The 18,674-nt window shown below is 35.4% G+C and overlaps 1 protein-coding gene and 1 long non-coding RNA gene across 4 annotated transcripts in view; one reads left to right on the plus strand and one right to left on the minus strand.

The window, feature by feature from the left end:
* Positions 1-975: 975 nt before the first annotated feature.
* The window catches only part of LOC118748695 (protein jim lovell), a 19,892-nt gene continuing 2,193 nt past the window's right edge, over positions 976-18,674 (minus strand). For 2 of the 3 annotated variants that reach the window (XM_036483309.1, XM_036483307.1), the window contains exon 2: positions 976-4,870. In XM_036483309.1, coding sequence (XP_036339202.1) covers positions 2,935-4,623 — 1,689 coding nt within the window. In that variant the 5' untranslated portion in view covers positions 4,624-4,870 and the 3' untranslated portion in view covers positions 976-2,934. Of the gene's footprint in view, positions 4,871-7,005; positions 7,152-18,674 lie in introns of those variants that run through there. The other variant, XM_036483308.1, reaches the window with a different exon arrangement.
* LOC118748696 lies at positions 7,226-8,118 on the plus strand. Its single transcript, XR_004994075.1, has 2 exons — positions 7,226-7,867; positions 7,933-8,118. It is a non-coding gene; the product is annotated as an uncharacterized LOC118748696 (long non-coding RNA).

The raw sequence follows: 18,674 nt of genomic DNA on the forward strand, positions 1-18,674 counted from the left end.
TTTAAAGATCCCTAATTCAAAAATATTTTTAATAGGGTTGCCACCTATTTTGAATCGCATATTTATTTAATTTTTTCTTTAGTAAAAAGGTAAAATATTACCATTCATGTGTACCAAGAGAAGGTTCTTAAACAATGCTTTCCCTATATACAACAGATATCGAAACCCATTTTTTTTTATTCCCAAAATATTTTTTCAAAGCTATCCAAATCTTGAAAAGTTTAAAAAGCATATGCACTCCGGGCAAAGCTCGGTCAACCTGGTACTAGAAGAATTAAAATCAGCAAAGACAAAATTAAACTCCTTCTGCATCAAAGCAATTGTCAATAATTTTCAGCAATAAAAAGTGACGAATTGGCACAGCAGAAACGTAAAATTTTCTGACCATAGAAAACAGTGTTTTCGCCATAGAACTTTGCTAATGATTGGCACAGGCTCTAACATAATAGGTTCTTTCCCGTACTCAATGCGGGATCTCAAAACAGCCCAAAAATGCTTCCCGTACTCAAATAATTGGTAATAGAGAGCAAACGTTGGAACGTATTGGATCGTAAGTCTTCTTGTCCGAAACAGCCCGGATTTTTTCTCCGAGTAAAAATGGATAAAGTGTCAAAGTGCATATCAGCTGTTTGTGTTTACATGTTGTTTGCATTTACATTTGATGTATTTTCAAACAATATTACTATTTATTAATACAACAAAATTTTTGGAACCAAAATTCAATATCTCCCAAATTCTGGGCACGAAATGTGGTTTTTTGCGTTCCCGTACATTTGAACATTTTTCCATTTTTGAGAGCAAATATTTCGCTTACTCTCTAATTACCGGCTCCAGTCCGGGTTGTAGGGGAAATAACCTAATATATTGACTTAATGAGTTTTTACTTTAAGATACTCAAGAGCTTGTTTGCTTTTGTGAATTTCCTTCCCCTATTTCCACACTACATAGTACATGTTTGTAATTATAATCTCATGATTAGACACATAAATACACACATTTATTTATATTCATATATGTATATAGCTTAAAGTATACATAAATAGATCCACGTACTTGATATAGGAAACCTATGGAACTGAAGCATATGATAGCTAACCGTTATGAAGCGAACATGTGCTAAGTGGTAGTTAAATCATTTCAATATATAAATACTATGGCAAATTACAAAAATAGAAGCAAATATATTAAAATATAAATTTGCATATTTTTTAGAAAATAACAAGCAAATATTCAAGCCTTGAAATATTTCAACAACCGTCAACGAAATCAAAGTGTTCCGTATTGGGCTTTAACGGCCATTATTGCAGTTTAGTGTGGCTTGTTTTTTTTCTAGATATAACCAAAGCGTAAACCGCAGAAATCAGAACTGGAATTCAACAAATATTTTAACATAATTCAAGTTTTATAAAAGGAAGTCAACTCACATATTTACATATAACAGTGTTGCAAACTCAGCGATAGTAAAAATGTTGCACGTCTTACTTATAGCTTACGCGTTTTCATACAATTATTAAATGAAAGTACGCAAGAGATTTCAACTAACATTAGACTGTACGATAATTTTGAGCTTTTCAAGAGGTCTGTAAAGTGTATGTGCAGTGATTTGGGCTCCTGATTAGGCAAATGTATTCATTTTCATGTGTCAAGTCGATATTTTTTTATCGGGCCTTAAATAAATATAAAAAATGATAATAATAGAAGAAGAAATATGTATCTATTTTTATGATCTTCGGCTTGTTGGAAAGGTATTAAATAGAAAAAATTTGGCGCTTTCCAATTTAAATTATATACAAATATCAATTGCATTTTATGTTAGAGTTCCAAAAAAATTTAAAAACAAATATTTAAAAACAAAAAAGTACTCCTTAATAATTTTCCAGTAAGCCTACGGTTTTTATAAGCATTTTTTATATACATATGTATTTCATGTCACCCCAAAATAATTCGATGTGACCAAACAAAAATAAAGACATCCTCGTAATCAGGAGGTCAAAGGGCACCAAACACATTTCAAACCTCTTGGATTTTTTTTTGCTGTAGTACCGTGTTATTTCTTTATACACAAGTTTCATTGGCTTAAATTAAAATTTAATGAGTTCCTTTAAGTGCTTTCATTTCTACATCAACACATAGAACGCTTCTTTAACGGCGACTAAGTTTAAATTTAAAACTATTCATTTAATTCTACAGTCTTCTAGCCTTAAGCGAAAAATAAATGCAATCGTTTTATTGTTGTGCAAAAAAATATATAAGTATAAATATTTACAGATAAAAGTTATTACAAGCAATGACAAGAACTGATTATAACTAACAATACAACAGTTTGATAATATAGTGAAGTAATGAGTCCAGAAAATATTTGGCCTTCAGTAAAAACTCATCAACGCATACAAAAAGCAATTCAAAAAATTGCTTAAAAATAGAATACAAAGCAGTTCGAATGTCGAGGTACTGAAATATTTTTTACACAAAATAATTTTGCAGATTTAAGAAATACAAATGTATGAATCGTTAACAAAATAAATATAATGAATATAAATATATATAACTGGTGAAAAGGGAAAAAACTATATGCTAATACATATTTATAACCTATGTATGTATGTCTAATGATAACCAAAAGCATATAAATATTTTGTACATTTTAACTTACAATTTATGCATGACGGTTACTAAAGTAAAATAGTGTTTTTTTTTGTTTTGAAATATCATGTGTGTTTGTAATATAACTATGAGAAATTGGCGTTTTCGGTAGAATGTAAATTTTTTGCTTAATTTTACAGCTTTTAAGAGTACTTTTTTATTCCGCCTATGTGTACAGTTAGTTGAAGTTGTAGAATCTCACTCGTAACCGTTGAGAGCTTTCAAATCGCTTGCTTCCACAATTTACAATTTTAAAGTTTTCCGCCCCACTCTCTTTCGTTGCCGGTCGAATTAAATGTGCGCCTTACCGCCTACACTGGCGCTACTAACCACGTGATGCGTCTCATAGCCACTTGGACTGCTGGAGCGCTTCATTTGTGACAACGCTTGTGCCATAGTTGCCGCAGCGGTGGCTGTCATCAAGCTGCCGCTGCTTGTCGCATTATTTACCGCCGATGAAGCGCCCCGCCCTCTCTTCCGACGCGGCAGTATACCCTTGCGTGCCATGTAGAAACGTATTGTCGAGACTGGTATGTTGAACATGTTGCTGACTGTTTGGAAGGTTTGTCCTTTCGAAACACACTTTGCCGCCTGCGCCAGCGACGCTTCGGAGCGTCGAATACGCTTCAGCCCGCCTGCCATTTCGCCAACACTACCCACACCAGGTGCACCGCTGTTCGCCTGTACACCCATCACGCTAAGTAATGATGCGTTTGCCGAGCTATCGTGTTCATTGTCCGCGTAACTGCTGTCGTCATCGTGCGCTGCCACGTAGTTGTGGTCCTCTTCTACGGTAGAGTCGAGATGTGTGCCGGCAGCAGCTGCGGAAGCAGCTTGCGCTGCTTTCAACTTGCTGGCAGCAATATTCTGCTGCAATGTATATTTTTCGTACTGCTCATAGGCCTGATTGGAATTGGAATCGTCAGCCGACTCGTCCTCTTCGCTGGCGGCGTTTGAATTGGCGGCGGCCATGGCGGCAGCAGCCGCGTTCGCTACATGCGCCAGCGTGGCTTGCGGCACGCGTTGATGTTGTGCTTGCTGTTGTTGTAGCTGCTTCTGGTGCGCAAGCTGCTGTTGGTGCTCCAGGTGATTTTGTTGCATGGCATTATGCACGAGTGTGCCGTTGCTCTGCCGCTGTTGTTGTTGTTGTTGCTGATGCTGCTGCTGCTGCTGTTGTTGTTGTTGTTGTTGTTTTTGCTGCTGCTGCTGTTGCAATAGTTGCTGTTGCTGGAGGTGATGGTGCTGCTGCTGCTGCATCTGCTGCTCTTGCTCAACTTCGTGCGGCGCAGGTATTTCCTTTTTTATCATAAATGTTTGTTGGTGCTGGTATTTTTGTTGTGGTTGCTGTTGATGGATTTGTTGCTGCTGGTGATGTTGCTGTTGTTGATGCTGCTGCTGCTGCTGCAGTTCATGCGCCATCATGGCTGCGGTCATGCCGCCGCCAGCGTGCAGCTGTTGTAGCGCGCTCGCGGCTGTTGCTGTCGTTGTGGTCGTCGAATTGGTGGCGGTATCTGTGTCGGTATCCATGCCATCCGCTTGCTGTTGTGTCGCAGCTGCAGCAGCCGCGGCTGCCTTATTTGTGAGCGCTTTCAGCTGATTCAAATTCAACGCGGCGTCCGAGCCATAGAGTCCGCGTATTCGCAACTGTTCGGCGCATCGCAGCAGTTGCGGCAAACCAGCTTGCGTAACATTCACCTCGCCCTTGTACATGAAGTCGACCAACGCCTGTATCTCCCACAGTTTGATTTCGCTGGGCAATATGATGACGGGGTGTTTGCATGGATTCTCTGCCAAAATACTGTCGAAGTAGGACGAGCAGGCGGCCAAAACGAGCCGGTGGCAATGGACTTGATGCCCCTCGCAGGCTAAGGTAACATCAACAAAACGTTGTCCGGCTAGCAGTTGCGGGAAAGCGGCACCAATACTACCCAAATGGCTGTTCCAGCGCACACAAAACTCCTGACGCTGGGACGCGTTCATCCTGGCGTCGGCGCTGGTGGGCGAACCACGCAATCAGATTCAGGTACAGGCGTTTCGACAGCTGGACGTGAAGAAATGCTTTTGTCGTGGTTAATTAGCTGTTGCACGTATAAATATTTTTTTTTTAATTTTCCCTTAGAATCTTCGTCGGCAAGTGGCCGGGAAGTACAAACTGGATTTGGAGTATTTAGGAAGCGCTAAGTAGTCGAATTTCAACCTTCGATGGATTTTGGAATGCGTTGCATAACTAAAAGGGATAAATACAGAAATTTTTAAATAATTAAGGTTAGATAACATTTACCCAAGTCAAATATTTTTTACTTAGAACTAGAAACTCAGTCTAAAAACTGGGTTTAACGCGTAGTGAAAATTTTGGATACTTTTTATGGCTAAGATAAGAACCCACATCATCACAACTCCACCCCCATGATTTATAGTTGAAGTAAGATTTTTTTAACAAGTGCTGTATTGGGTCTTCTTCACATCGCGATTTGACCACCAGATCAGAAAATATTAAACTTATGGTCATCTGAGAATTGTACTTGGTTGTTGTTGTTGTCCTTAGATATGTTTGTTTCGCTAATATGCCCTTTTAAGTAGTCTAGTCTAGCCAGCACTATAGCCGGCCTTGGGTATGATAATCTTCTGGCGGTCATGGAATATTTTTCCCAAAATCTGGCTTAAGTTCTGCAGCAACCTACGTTGAAGTTATTTTCTGGATCTGCTTTGCCCTTTCTAACTATATACTTGCACTGGCTTTTTTTGTTTTAGGCACACTTTAGTAATTACCTCCGATTTCACTGAACTTTTTAAGTCAAAATTGAATTTGGGATTACAACTAAAATTACATACATAAATGTCAATACAGGAACAATAGGTCTGTTTTTCCATTTTGGGCGAGTTTCAACAAACGAGCATAAGTATGAAATGCTCTCACAAAAGAGGAAAACTGCCCAATATCATGGGAACACAAAATTCCCAATTTGATGCCTGAAACTAAATGTCAAATCGTATAAATAACGCCGTCCGATACGATTTTGCACCCAAGAATTTTTTTTTTTTTTTTTAATTTTATTAAACTTTGTACCAAGGGATTTTGGGATTGCCGATTACGAATCTGAAGTAAATTTTTAAAAATTCAAAATAGCGGACGGATTTTTAAATAATCGACAGATTTCTGTGAAATTTTCTATCCAAAGGTTCTTTGAGTCATCACAAAACTGAAATCAGTTTTTACAAACTCAAGACGGCGGATGGATTAAAAAAAATATATATGTACGTATATATGTATATTGGATCCGTCATTTTTAAATTTTTGAAAACTGATTGCAGTTTTGTAATAAGCGACCCAAAGAACCTTTGGAAATAAAATTTCATAAAAATTTTAAAATTTTTTTAAAATCCATGCGCCATTTTGTATTTTTAAAAACTGACTCCAGATTCGCACTCTCTCAAGTTGTGTCTCACTAGCCCGCGAAAGAGCAAAAGAAAAAGAGATTAGGCAGTTTTGTGCACCTGCGGGCGCCAGTGAGTGAGCAAAAAGCGGCCCTAACATTTTGAGGGATTGCGAAAAACATGCTCCCAGATAGTTGAAGTTTTCGAAAATATTCTGAGCGTGGCAAGATTTTTGTGTGATGATGGGAATATAAAATTTGTAATCATTAAAAAATTTTTTATTTTTGTTTATTTTTATATTTTATGAACAAAACGAATTTTTCTCGAACCTAATTACTTTTATTTCATCACTTTTCGGCAAACGTGATTAAAACAAGTAATTTTCAAGCAAGAAACACAACCGACTTCAATTTTCGTATAAAAATTTAGGAGCATCATTAATTTCTTCCAATCCAAAGATCGGATATAAACCAAATTAGTATGGGACCACCTTTCCGATAAAAAGAGAATCATCGAAATCGGTTCACGTGTTCGAAAGTAATGCGGTACATTAAAAAATATTCCGACGATTCGATATATCGCTTATAAGCTCCTGTTTTTGAAGTCGGTTAAAACATAGTATGTACATATGTATATTGTAAATTTCATGAATATTTTTATTTTTTAGTTTTTAAATACGGAAGAACTAAACATTTTAAAAGGCGCTCTTGACTAAAAGTACAGTTAACTCTTTTATTCACGTAGATATGTATGCATGGATTTAAAAATACTTGACAAGCATCTCTAAATATATTTTTTGTAACGCACACACTAACAGCACTTACATATACACGACCACACAGCGACTCAAGGACAATGAAGCGCCCAAAAATTAAGTATCTCTTCACTAAGTATCTATCACTAATATGCTTTCTGACCAAAAACCAACACTAAACTGTGATTATATATTCCAAAATAATAAATATTAAATTGAAATAAAAAACACACCGTATAAAGACCAATTTTTTCTTAATTTTTTCTCCTACTACACTCCCAAGGCACAACCTTTCAACAGCAAAATTATTGAAAAATCCGTATGCGAGTAGCGAATTCCTTTTTTGCATTTAACAGAAAACGCCAAAAGACAAAGAAATACTGAAATGGAAAAAGTAATAAAATAAAAGTAGCAGCAAACATAAGTTTAACAACAGTGGCGACGATGGCGGCGACTGTGGCATCAGCCGCAGTTAGCAGCACAACGGCAGTGGCAGTATAGCAATCTTAACAACAAAAACAACAATAACAACAAAGCGGCAACGCAAATTTTGAACACTGTACTTTAGTATTTTTCAGCAGTGTAGAACGCAAAAACATTAAAGAAAAACAAAAGGAAAAACAGGCACATCCACATCCAATATGTTAAAGCGACCACAGCTAAGCATAGAGCCACCAACCAGCATGTGGCAGTGCATACAGCACAAGAACAGGCAGCAGCCGAGACCAGACTAGGCCAGGCCACTCTCAGAACAACGGAGACGTTGTTGCTGACTCTGAGAGACAGCAAAGAATATATTAAAAATACAACATGCAGGCTATATGGAGAAGGTAAGCAAGACAGGCAGGCAGACAGACAGACAGGCAGGACTGGCATCCGACCGGGCCAAGCGAGTTTCAAGTGTAGAGAGAAGAGCACGAGCGCGCATACGCCAAAGTTGCTAATATATTTTTATGTTTAATGCTCGAAGGAGTAGAGCGCGACCAGTATGAGTGGCAAGCGCTTTTAATGGTGGTTAAACAACATTGATTGCGACCCGAAGACATTAATAAAACTACAATATGGCGCATAGGGAAAAAAATAATAAAAAAGTATGTAAGTATCTATGTACAATGTATGTACATCTGTATGAAAAGAACTATATATACATATTCTTATAGCCACTTAAATAAATTTGTCCATGTATGGGTGCAACAGCAGGAGTCAGGCAATAAAAAAAATAATGAACGAAAAGGAAGGCAAGTATAAGGCGTTGAGAAAAAAGTTTAAATAAATATGCTTAAGCACATTCCTTGTGGGACGATGCAGCAAAAACCGACGAGAGCTTAAAAACAGATTTAAAAAAAGAAAGCCACGACTTTCAGCGACCACAGCAAAGGCAACGCAGAAAGTGCCAACAGAAAAATATAAATACATTAAAAAAAATCAGTATTTTATGTATGCGTAGAAAAATCAAACGAAGGAGCACGAAGAAATCAATAAAAAAAGGTAAATTGCATTCGTACGAGTATGACACAGAGTAAGAATTACAAAAAAAAAATATATATATATATTTACTATTCGCAAAACTAAATAAATTACACGAAAAATTATCAATTGATTGAATTTAAAATTTGTACGTTGTCGGTTAAGAAAAACATCTATGTATGTATGTATATGTACCTTCCACTACGACTTCTACACGATTTCGTCATATGCCGCACAATAAAAAGAACAACGTGTGTTTGCAGTGTGTACATCCTTTACCTTGAATTGTTGACCACGAATAACCTTTGATTTGTATTAGCAACTATGTACCATACGCTCATGTAAACTTTTATTGTTGCTGGAACAAATTAATGAGTTCTGTTAACATTTGTCGATCGCTTAGTTCATCAGGGTTATCAACCTCATTTAACGGTAGCCCTTGAAACTGGCTGTCTCGGCGGAGAAAGGCATGTTAGAAAAGGCGGTTTTACCCCATGCTCATAAATATGCTGGGTATGTCGGGGTTGATTCTCAAATAGTAAGGTTGTAACTTCCGACGATATCCAGAACGGAGTTGGTTTAGAGTAGGTGGATCTTACGGCGCAACTCATCGGGCGAGAATTAATCAGTATGCCTAAATAAGTGAAGCGTGGACTCCTTCAGACAAATTCATTCAGTATCTCCCCACTACTGAAGAAAGAAAAGTGGTAAACCGATCGGACTACCCCTTGTTGTGTAACTATTATCGGCTAAAATACTCGTATATCGGGCATTTCTTCGGGTCGGACGAACCATAATATTAAATTTAACACGACTTGAGCTTTGTCGGGTTGAACAAGGATGGAAACGGTTGATTAAAGCGAACTCAAATGCTCTTCGAACTTCTTACGGTGCTTGTATATCATTTGAGTAATCAGGTGAAGGGGTGATTGGTGTCGGCGGGCAAACCTACACAAGCCTGACATACATATGTATGTCTGGTATGTCGGGTAGGAGCCTTAATTTTTAAAGCAATTTTACGGACCTTAATTGGGGCAGAGGTACGCAGTTCTCTCGCGGCAGCTGAAGCTCTTTCGTCCGCTATAGGTGGTTATTTGGCTCGAATAACGGCATTGCCGACGCTGTGACTCGTTTTGGCAAGTCTAAAGCTTCGCCTACTGTGCCCAACTAATCCTCGGTAAGCAAATAAGCGACGTACAATTCAGAGCCGGCCGATAGTCTCTCACGATAAGTGTTTGGCTTGAGCGCCTCACTGAGTGCCGCAACTGCAGTTCTTTGATCTCGTTTTTCGCTTCCACGGATTCTGTGAAGAATTTGGACCCTACCGGTGTCAGTGCCAGGCCACTTGCTTTAAAAAACTTTGAATTTTTCTTTACAATTATTCGATTTTACAATAAAAATTATTCGGCAGCATGCAAGGAGCCAGCGTCGACAACCGTGATCGAAAGAAAACCCATTCGAAATTTCCTTTTGAGATACAGCACCATTACAAATTGTATTGGAGAGAAAACAGGTGCCATTTTACTTTAAACTATTCGAAATGAGTAATAAGTAACTTGAATTCGGATGCCGTGAAATGGGCCCATGAATATTTAAATTTTATTTGAGAATCTTTGCCAAAGCGGAATAAAAGCTGAGATAACGTTGTACGCACAGCTTTATAACAGTTTCGATTGCATGACTGTTAACTATAACAGCTGTGGGTTTAACATAACGAAGATAACGCAAACTTTAAGCATAACCTTCCACGAGCTCGATTGTGATTTGTATGAGGTGTCTCACCAAAACTAGATAATTTTTATTGCAATCGATATATGTGTGTATGTAAGTATGTGTATATAGGTACTATGTAAAAAGAATAGTGCAAAATTCATGCAAGATGAATTAAAAGTCCAAACATTAAATGCTACACCCATGCTACCATTAAGGCCATACATATATACATTAGGGTGGTCCTTAAATATAGGGAGTAAATTTTTACATAAGATTTCCTAAGCCTCAACCCCTGCGTCGATGCGACTTAAGTAGTATCGATTTTGGGTATTAATTTTTAGATTTTTTGAGTCCATAGAGGAATCTGAACTTTGCCTTTGAACCCTTTACGACATGCCTTAAACGATTATGGTAATATCGATTTTGGGTATTAGACGAGAAAAAAAAATTTATCTTAATTTGTTTAGTCTCTATAGAGGAATCTGTACTTTGCCCCCCTGTGCGACACACCTTAACCGTCTACAATCGGGTGAGACTGAAAAACATCCTTTATTTAATTTTTTAAGGACCACCTTAATGCACATTTGTACATAAGTGAAAGCTGGATGTAGTGGATGAAATGTGAAACGAAATAGGAAATAAAAATAAAAGTAACAAGAAACTGCGTTCAACAAAAATAAACAAATGAAAATGGCACAGGCCCCACTCAGAGAGCATAAAACATAAAGCAATTGTGCGCACGCGAAAACGTGAGAACTAATAAGCAACTCTTTATTATCATAGTATTAGTAGTGCTGCTTTCAGGTTATAAGGGTGGTAATATTTGAATGCCAAATACGATTAATGATAACAAATTATACATTAAAGCGACCAAGCATATTGTACAAGTGCAATTACTCTGATAAATATTGTTGAAAAATACACCTCAAAAACTTTTTGGAATTGTTTTTGACTGTATTTATTTAATAGTCATAACATCGCAGTCTATTTATATCCTCAAGTGCTTATTTTTGAACCACCATAATAATGTACATACACTTTCATAATTTGTCACCCTGACGAGGATTTAAACCAAATAATGCAAAAATAATAGGCGTTGAGAGCACACCACATTAACAAAAAAGGAAGTGATGGTCACGTGCCTAAATCAAAAAAAAAAAAAATTAAGTTGAGAAAATATCTTTGTTTCTTTACAGCTAATTACCGTTACCTGGAATGCGTTAATTAACCCAAAAATCTAGCAGAAACTTGCAGCGATCTCTCGTTCTTAAGCTTATCTTTTTTGGCGTCTCCTGCTAGTTCTTGTTAGTAAAAAGTAATAAACAGCGTTTCAAACGTAAACAAGCGAAATTAAGCAGTTTGCTTTTATTTGCTTCTTACTACATAGTTTTAGTATTATTTTAAGCGAATCGTTAAAAAGTGATCAAGTGTTGCCATTAGCGCACACAAGGGGTGGGTTTTGGGGTTCAAACCCCCCCTAAAGCTAATAACCTCAAATACAAACCTCTATCTTAAAGCCAAGAATCCAGCTCTCAAGGAAATTATAAGAAATAGTTATTATAATTTCTGTTGCTTGAAAAAGCGCTTTGCTTTTGCTGTCAATTTTCATGAGGAAATGAATATACGAGCATTTTTTCTTGAGAGCTGCAAACTGATTTAAGAAATTTTGGTAGAAAATTTCTTTTCCATTTCTCGTCCGTCGTTTTATATGAATTTTTCGTTTTTCTTGAGAGTTCAGTTAATTTTTTCGGTATTTGAAATATTCAAAAAATTTAGAAATCGTGAAAAATCACCATTTTTATCGAAAGCCAAAAACCAGAAATCGAAAAAAGGAACATAAAAGAGCAAAAATTCATGGAATCAATAAATTTATTTTTACTGTGTCTTTTTTAATATTTTTTATTAGGTACATTTGAAAGTTGAGCGCATCTTGAGTTTATAGAACTTTTTATTAAAAAAAGTAGTTTTTAAGGAAAGAACACAACCGACTTCAATTCTTATATTCAAATTTAGGGGTACCGTTAATTTCTTCATGATCCAATCATCGGATCTCTAAACCAAATTACGGGCCGAACCTTGAGGTACCATCTTTCTACAAAAAAATTATTATCGAAATCGGTTCACGTGGTCCAAAGTTACGTATTCCGGCGAATTGATAACCTCCCCTTTTTTTTTAAAGTCGGTTAAAAGTGTTTGAGTTCTGTTAATCTTATGTAAATAAAGTGCAGTTTATGAATTTTAAAACGCTTATTTATTTATTACATACTGTACATAAAACTTGCATAAATATATTTTAAAGAGTGTATTATCTGAAGAAAATTTTCAGTATTTTCCGGTGATATATCTTCAGAAATATAAAACCCCCCCTAAAATATATTCCTGGGTGCGCCCCTGAGTGTTGCAAAATTTAGATAGTTGTGAATACTTTTGAAGGTTTCAGCGGCTAAAAAATCGTATTGATTTTTAATATATGCGCAAGACCGTTTTCGAAAGAAATAAAGAAAGTCAACGGAGGTTTTCCAAAATTTCATAATTTATATATACAGTATTGGACATATCTATAGCACCCTCCTTTCAAAGCGATATTGTTCGCCACTTATGTTTAATTATTAGTTTTTAAGAATTTTCAATTAAAATACAGTTTATTCTCAAAAAAAACCCATATAAACCCAAGTTTTAAACTTTTTAAAAGACCGCAAAAAAGTGCAACAAACTTTCACTTAAATTTCAAAGTTGTTTCAATATAACGACTAAACACAATTTATTTTTATATGGCAGAAACCCGCAACACCTTCGGCGAAGAAAATTCTAAACAATCAACGGTAATTTTTAACCACTTGAAACTTGCACATTATTAGACCAAAATTGAATGGGCTATAAAAGTGTGTATTCAAAAAAATTCTACCGCTTCTGAGAAAAAAGTTTGAAATTTGGATGAAAAATTTGTTGCACCTTTTTGCGGTCTTTTAAAAAGTTTAAAACTTGGGTTTATATGTGTTTTTTTTTTTTTAGAGAATGAACTGTATTTTAATTGAAAATTCTTAAAAATTAAGCATAAGTGGCAATCAATATCACTTTGAAATGGGGGTGCTATTGTATTGGCCAATACTGTATGGAAAAGCCCGCAAAAGCCGTCAGCCAAAAAAGAAAAACAATATTAAAAATCAATGCGATTTTTTAGGCGCTCTAAGCTTGAACTTGCTTTACTAAAATTTTATAAGCCTGTTAATTGCATACCCAAAACATTTTTAAAAAATCTGGTTACAAAGCTCGAAATTTAGATACAAATTTGTATAATTTCTCGTTCTGTATAAAGTTTGAAAGTGTGATTTATACAGTGTTTGTGTTAAAGCATGAACCATATTATTATAAAAAAAGATCAAAAAAATTTTAGCTTGAAAAACATTGTAAATATTAAAAACGAAATACCATTCATCAATTTTTGACCATAAAATATATTTCGGAAAAATATTAAGATTTACGTGAGCTGGAAGGATTGCTTGGAAAAAATCCCATCAGATAACAAAACAGTTTAAGCTTTATCAAAGATTTCTTGAAGAGCCAAACTATACCAATTTATACTTAGGAGGTATTATTGGAAAGGTATTTTCTCACCCTTCTTGTTTCTTTGCAAAGAAACTTATTCACGTCCAATTTTTTTTTTTTCTAATGTTAACACATCTTTATTCATCTTGGAATGACGCTCGCTCATCTTACCTTATATACCTTATACTTTGAAAGAGTTTATTTGGAAAGAAATAAAAAGTGAAAGAAATTACCTTTTCAGTGATAACCTCATAGTAAAGTTTTGGCTGAGTTATTCAGTTTTTCTTAAACCAATCTTCGAAAAAAAGTTCAAAAAGAGTATCAAAAATCTTATTATTATTACTTATTCTGTTTGTATGCCGGTTTTTTTTTGTGTGGGGATTTTTTTTTTTCAAAAAATCCGTTAAGAAACTATTTTTATTCATAAAAAACTACATTTTTGGAGGTATTTTCAAATCGGCCCAGCTTACGTTAATATTAATATTTTTTCGAAATATTTTGGCGCAAGTCTTAAAATATAATAGATTTTATAATTCCAATAAAAAAACAGAACCCATTTTTTTTTGTATGTATGGGGAGTGATGCAGTCTAACGCACATATCGTCGGTGATACTACAAAACGTGCTAGGTCACTTATTAGCTCTGGTGCTTAATTGATCTGCTATCTGTGTCTGATCGCTTCTGGCAATCGTTCATCTTCATCAGCCAAAGGTAGCCAGTTTTGTCATTCGTTTATTAGGGTGTAACGATTTGCAGATACATTCCGGTGCAAGAAAAATGCCATCTAAGTGTCCAGGGTACTAATAGACATATACCGTTTTGCAGTATCACCGACAATGTACATACATACCGTCACCTAAGGGTGAAAGGGTGCCAAGTCGATTTTTTTTAATTGTTCCGTAGAGAAGAAAAATCTATGTAGTCCCCTGCCACTCTGGATCAAAAACGAAATAAAAAATGGAATTGGCACCTTTTCACCTTTAGGTAGCGATATTTATTTATTTATTTATTTACTGAAGTCAATGAACAAAATATTCTTACAGACTACACATGTTGGAGAGTATTACTAGTTTAATTACATTATTCAAGACAATTATTCACATGAAACAGACATTTTGACATTTCGCCACACTCATAATAAATTAAAAAACGCTTACATATAAGTTAAGATCTAGTTTATGATGACTGATAAAATAATCACTTAACTGGGCTTTAAGAGCAAATTTAGAAACTGGTAAGTCTAGGTCTAAAGAATTTGCGAAGACGTTAAACACAGCTAGAGTTCTATTAATAGGAGCATTGGCACTATATGCCGTTTTGCTGAGGCCAACTCGAAATACCTCAAAGCGACGGAGGTTTCTACTCGGAACATTGAAGTGCAACCTCTCAAGAAGGGACGGGCAGTCAATCCTGCCTGTAGCAATGTTAGAAATAAAAGATATCGCCAAGAGTGTTCTTCTATCATTTAAGGACAGTAGGCTGATTAGACGGCACCGAGACTCATATGGCGGAATCGGGAGTGTGAAATTTAGCAAATGTAGAGCGACACAGAGGAAAGTTTTTTGAACTCTCTCCAACCTGTTTAAATGAATAGAATGATATGGTCTCAAAAATGATATGGCCGCACAAAAGCAGAAAAAAGCCATCTTAAGTGTGTATGGATCTTAGAAATTAGAAGAGTTCCTTCGTACAAATGCAGGCATAGCAAGCGAGTTTTTTATCGTAGAATTAATATGCATAGCAAAAGTAAACTTAGTGTCAAAGTAGACCCCCAGATCCTTGACATCATTAACCGACTCAAGCGTAGAGTTTGCAATGCTATACGATGTGTGCAAGGGATTGTGCAGTTTAGTGAATGTCGCTTTGTGACATTTATTAATGTTTAGATACAGTCGATTCCTAACGCACCAATTGTTAAGCTTATTAAGCTCCAATTGAAGAGCAGTAGCGTCATTGGTGCAGCCAATCTCAGAGTAAAGTTTCAAGTCATCCGCATAAAGCAGAAACTTAGAGAATGAAAAACACGGAGAGATATCATTAATGAACGGGTTAAAGAATAGAGGTCCTAATATGCTACCCTGAGGCATACCTGAGATAGCAACAAAATGGTACGAAGCAACACCATCTACGACAACCGCACTTATCCTGTTATGTAAGTACGATTTAGCCCACTTTCAAAAATTTGAATGAAAGCCAAACCACTCCAGCTTAGTTTAAAGAATTTTGTGGGAAATTTTTGGAGAAATCCGTATAAATCGTATCCACCTGCACGCCTCGACGAAAGGCTGAATAAGTCTTCAGTGAAGACAGAAAGATTAGTTAGCGTAGATCTTGCTGCAACAAAACCATGTTGGTTAGAACTGATCACAAGTTTGACGTGAAAGTAAAGTTTATCATTAACGATAGCTTCAAAAAGTTTGGCAGCGGTTGATAGTTTAGAGATCGGGCTGTAGTTAGAAATGTTATTCATACAACCGCTCTTAAATATCGGGGTGATAGAAGTTCGCTTCCAATCATCGATAAAAATTCCAGATGATAAAGATTTGTTGAATAATAATTTCAACCTGCGAATCACAACTCTTAAATAGAATTGCCGAGAGACCATCAGCATCAGTGTGCGAAGAATTTTTTATGTATCTTATCCCTTTAATTATGTCCTCATCGGAAAGAACGAGCGTTAAAGTCAACGGGAGAAGACATGGTAGAGGAAAGGTTCCATTGAATACAATTTAAATCATCGTCGGACACTGTTTTGGGTATGCATGAGGATTTTCTTTTGGAATTAATGTAGCGCCAAAAAAATTTCGGGTTATCCCTTACCTCCAGTTCATAGTTCCGAATATACCTTTTGTACAACACTTTGTTTAGCTCATTGAACTCTCATTTTTATCCGAATATACATTTGTACAACACTTTGTTTAGCTCATTGAACTCTCATTTTTATAGGACACAAATAAGTCATAAAATCGCTGCTCTTTAGTAGACTTAATTTTTTTAAAAAACTTATTTCGCAAACTCTTTAGCCGTCTTAGCTCATTAGAAGACCATGGTACCTTAAAATTTTTGCTATTGAAAGTTGGAACATATTCAGTGCACAGCTTAGCAATATTAGACTTGAAGATGTCTATGTGTTTATATAATAGAATATTAACGCTTATAGCGGTCAACGCCGGAAGAACAATAGTAGTACATACTAAGCTATAAATATGTACGGCGAAAGAACTTACTTTGATTAGTGAACATATATACATACTTACATAAGAATAAACGAGTACTTAAACCTTTGGTCGCAATATGTCTATACTTTTACATATTCGCATAGTCCACTGTTTTCCACGCAACAAAACGATTTCCAGCTGCATTCGTTTTTTCAGAAATTCACTTAAAATCCGAGAAAAAAAGTTTATTGCTGAGTTGAATCTACCAGGGTCGTTGTCTGTTACGACAATATTTTGACTGCCCACGGGGAGGCCGAGTTTGGCTAAGTAGAAGTTGAAAGTAATCGCTCTTGCGGCTTTCCCTGTGACTCTACTCGAAAAGGAAGCTAAAGGCTGAATCGAGGAGCGAGAGTGTTGCGATATGCTTAGCCTTTAACTGTGGACAAGCGGTGTCACAGACGTTTTTATCTCATATCGAAGAATATTGAAAATGCTGTGTATTTATTTAAATAGTTTTCGATTTCTTCCAATAAAAAATAATTCTTTCAACATTAAAACTTTTCTTTAAATACCCATTCAATCTATGTTTATTGCTGTAGATTTAGGAGACTGTGAGATTCTATGACCAGGCTATACCAAAGGTTAAAGAGCGGCTTTGACCTTTAGAAGGCTTAGGATATTAACAAAAATGCGAAACGTTGGAATCTACACACATATATAAAGTGGTAGAAGAAATAATATAAACTTTTTATTTTGACCAATTTTGCCTAAATTTCTTTTTTTTTAATCGTTGTTTAACATTTTTTTTATAAAAGACTAGCGCATTATATAACACGCACCATATAAATCCACATTTCAAACTTTAGACAAAAATTCAACAAATTTTACCAAAACTCTACAAAAATTTCAAACCTTTTATAAGTGCACATTTCCAGACGAATTTTCTTCCATATCAAATATGCTCCACAATATCGTTTGTATGGGATAAAATGCCTAGCACCATCAGCAAAAAAAATTATTAAAAATCAATGCGATTTTCTAGCGTCCTGAACATTGTACTGTAACCTACTACTTATTTAATTTAATAAGCTACAAAACTGCTTACCCAAAATTTTTCTCAAAATTCTAAATAAAAAGTTTACAATTTTTGGTGCAAATTTTAAAGTTTGTTAAATTTTTCTAATTTTTGTACCAAGTTTGAAATGTTCATTTATGAAATGCTGATTAGGTAAAGTGCTAAACTTTTATAAAAAAATATAAACATTAAATAAACAAAAAAAAAATAGCCAAAACTAGTCAAAATGTCACTTGACTTAATCAACTGACCACAAGTGTATTTTATATGGAGAAAAAAGTTTTCGTATAAATGGTACAGAATTCTTACAAATAATTTTTTTTTGATCGCAAAACTGTGTTTATCTTCAGAAGACTGCTGATAATCTGATAATACCAAATTTTTTATTTTACTATTTTTTATTTCTAGCGATTTATTATGGGTCCCTTCCCCCCCTCCCCCCCCATTGCATGTTTTGAGGTTTTTAGGGGTCCTATAAAAAATAGTTTATTTAATGGTTAAATAAAAAATGGATATTATTTATTATTGAAAGTCTCGTGGGGAGAAACAAAGTTTTCCGATCGAAATAATATTGGTTTTCAAGAATTCTGTACTATTTCTACGAAAACTTGTTATTTCCATATACATACATAAAATACATTACAAACTTTGCGCACTTTGAGCAAAATGTTTTTTGATTACAAAATAAAAAAAGGGAATAATTTTGTTCGGTATAAAACATTAAAATTACAACTTTCTTTTTTTTGCATCACCTTAATGTACACATGTACATAGATCAGGGTGATTTCGGTTACGTAGACGCCAGAGTCGTGGGAAGGGAAGATTCGAAGTCTGCTACTTCGGAAAAGGTTTCCAAGTTTTTTTATGTTTTAATAAACATAAAGAAATGTTCTGCCAGGCATACTATTTGAATTCAGAAATTTGGTATGTATGTACTTTAGAC

Source organism: Rhagoletis pomonella, unplaced genomic scaffold, assembly GCF_013731165.1.
Source record: "Rhagoletis pomonella isolate Grant_MI unplaced genomic scaffold, Rhpom_1.0 Rhpom_scaffold_00013, whole genome shotgun sequence".
Lineage (NCBI taxonomy): Eukaryota > Metazoa > Arthropoda > Insecta > Diptera > Tephritidae > Rhagoletis > Rhagoletis pomonella.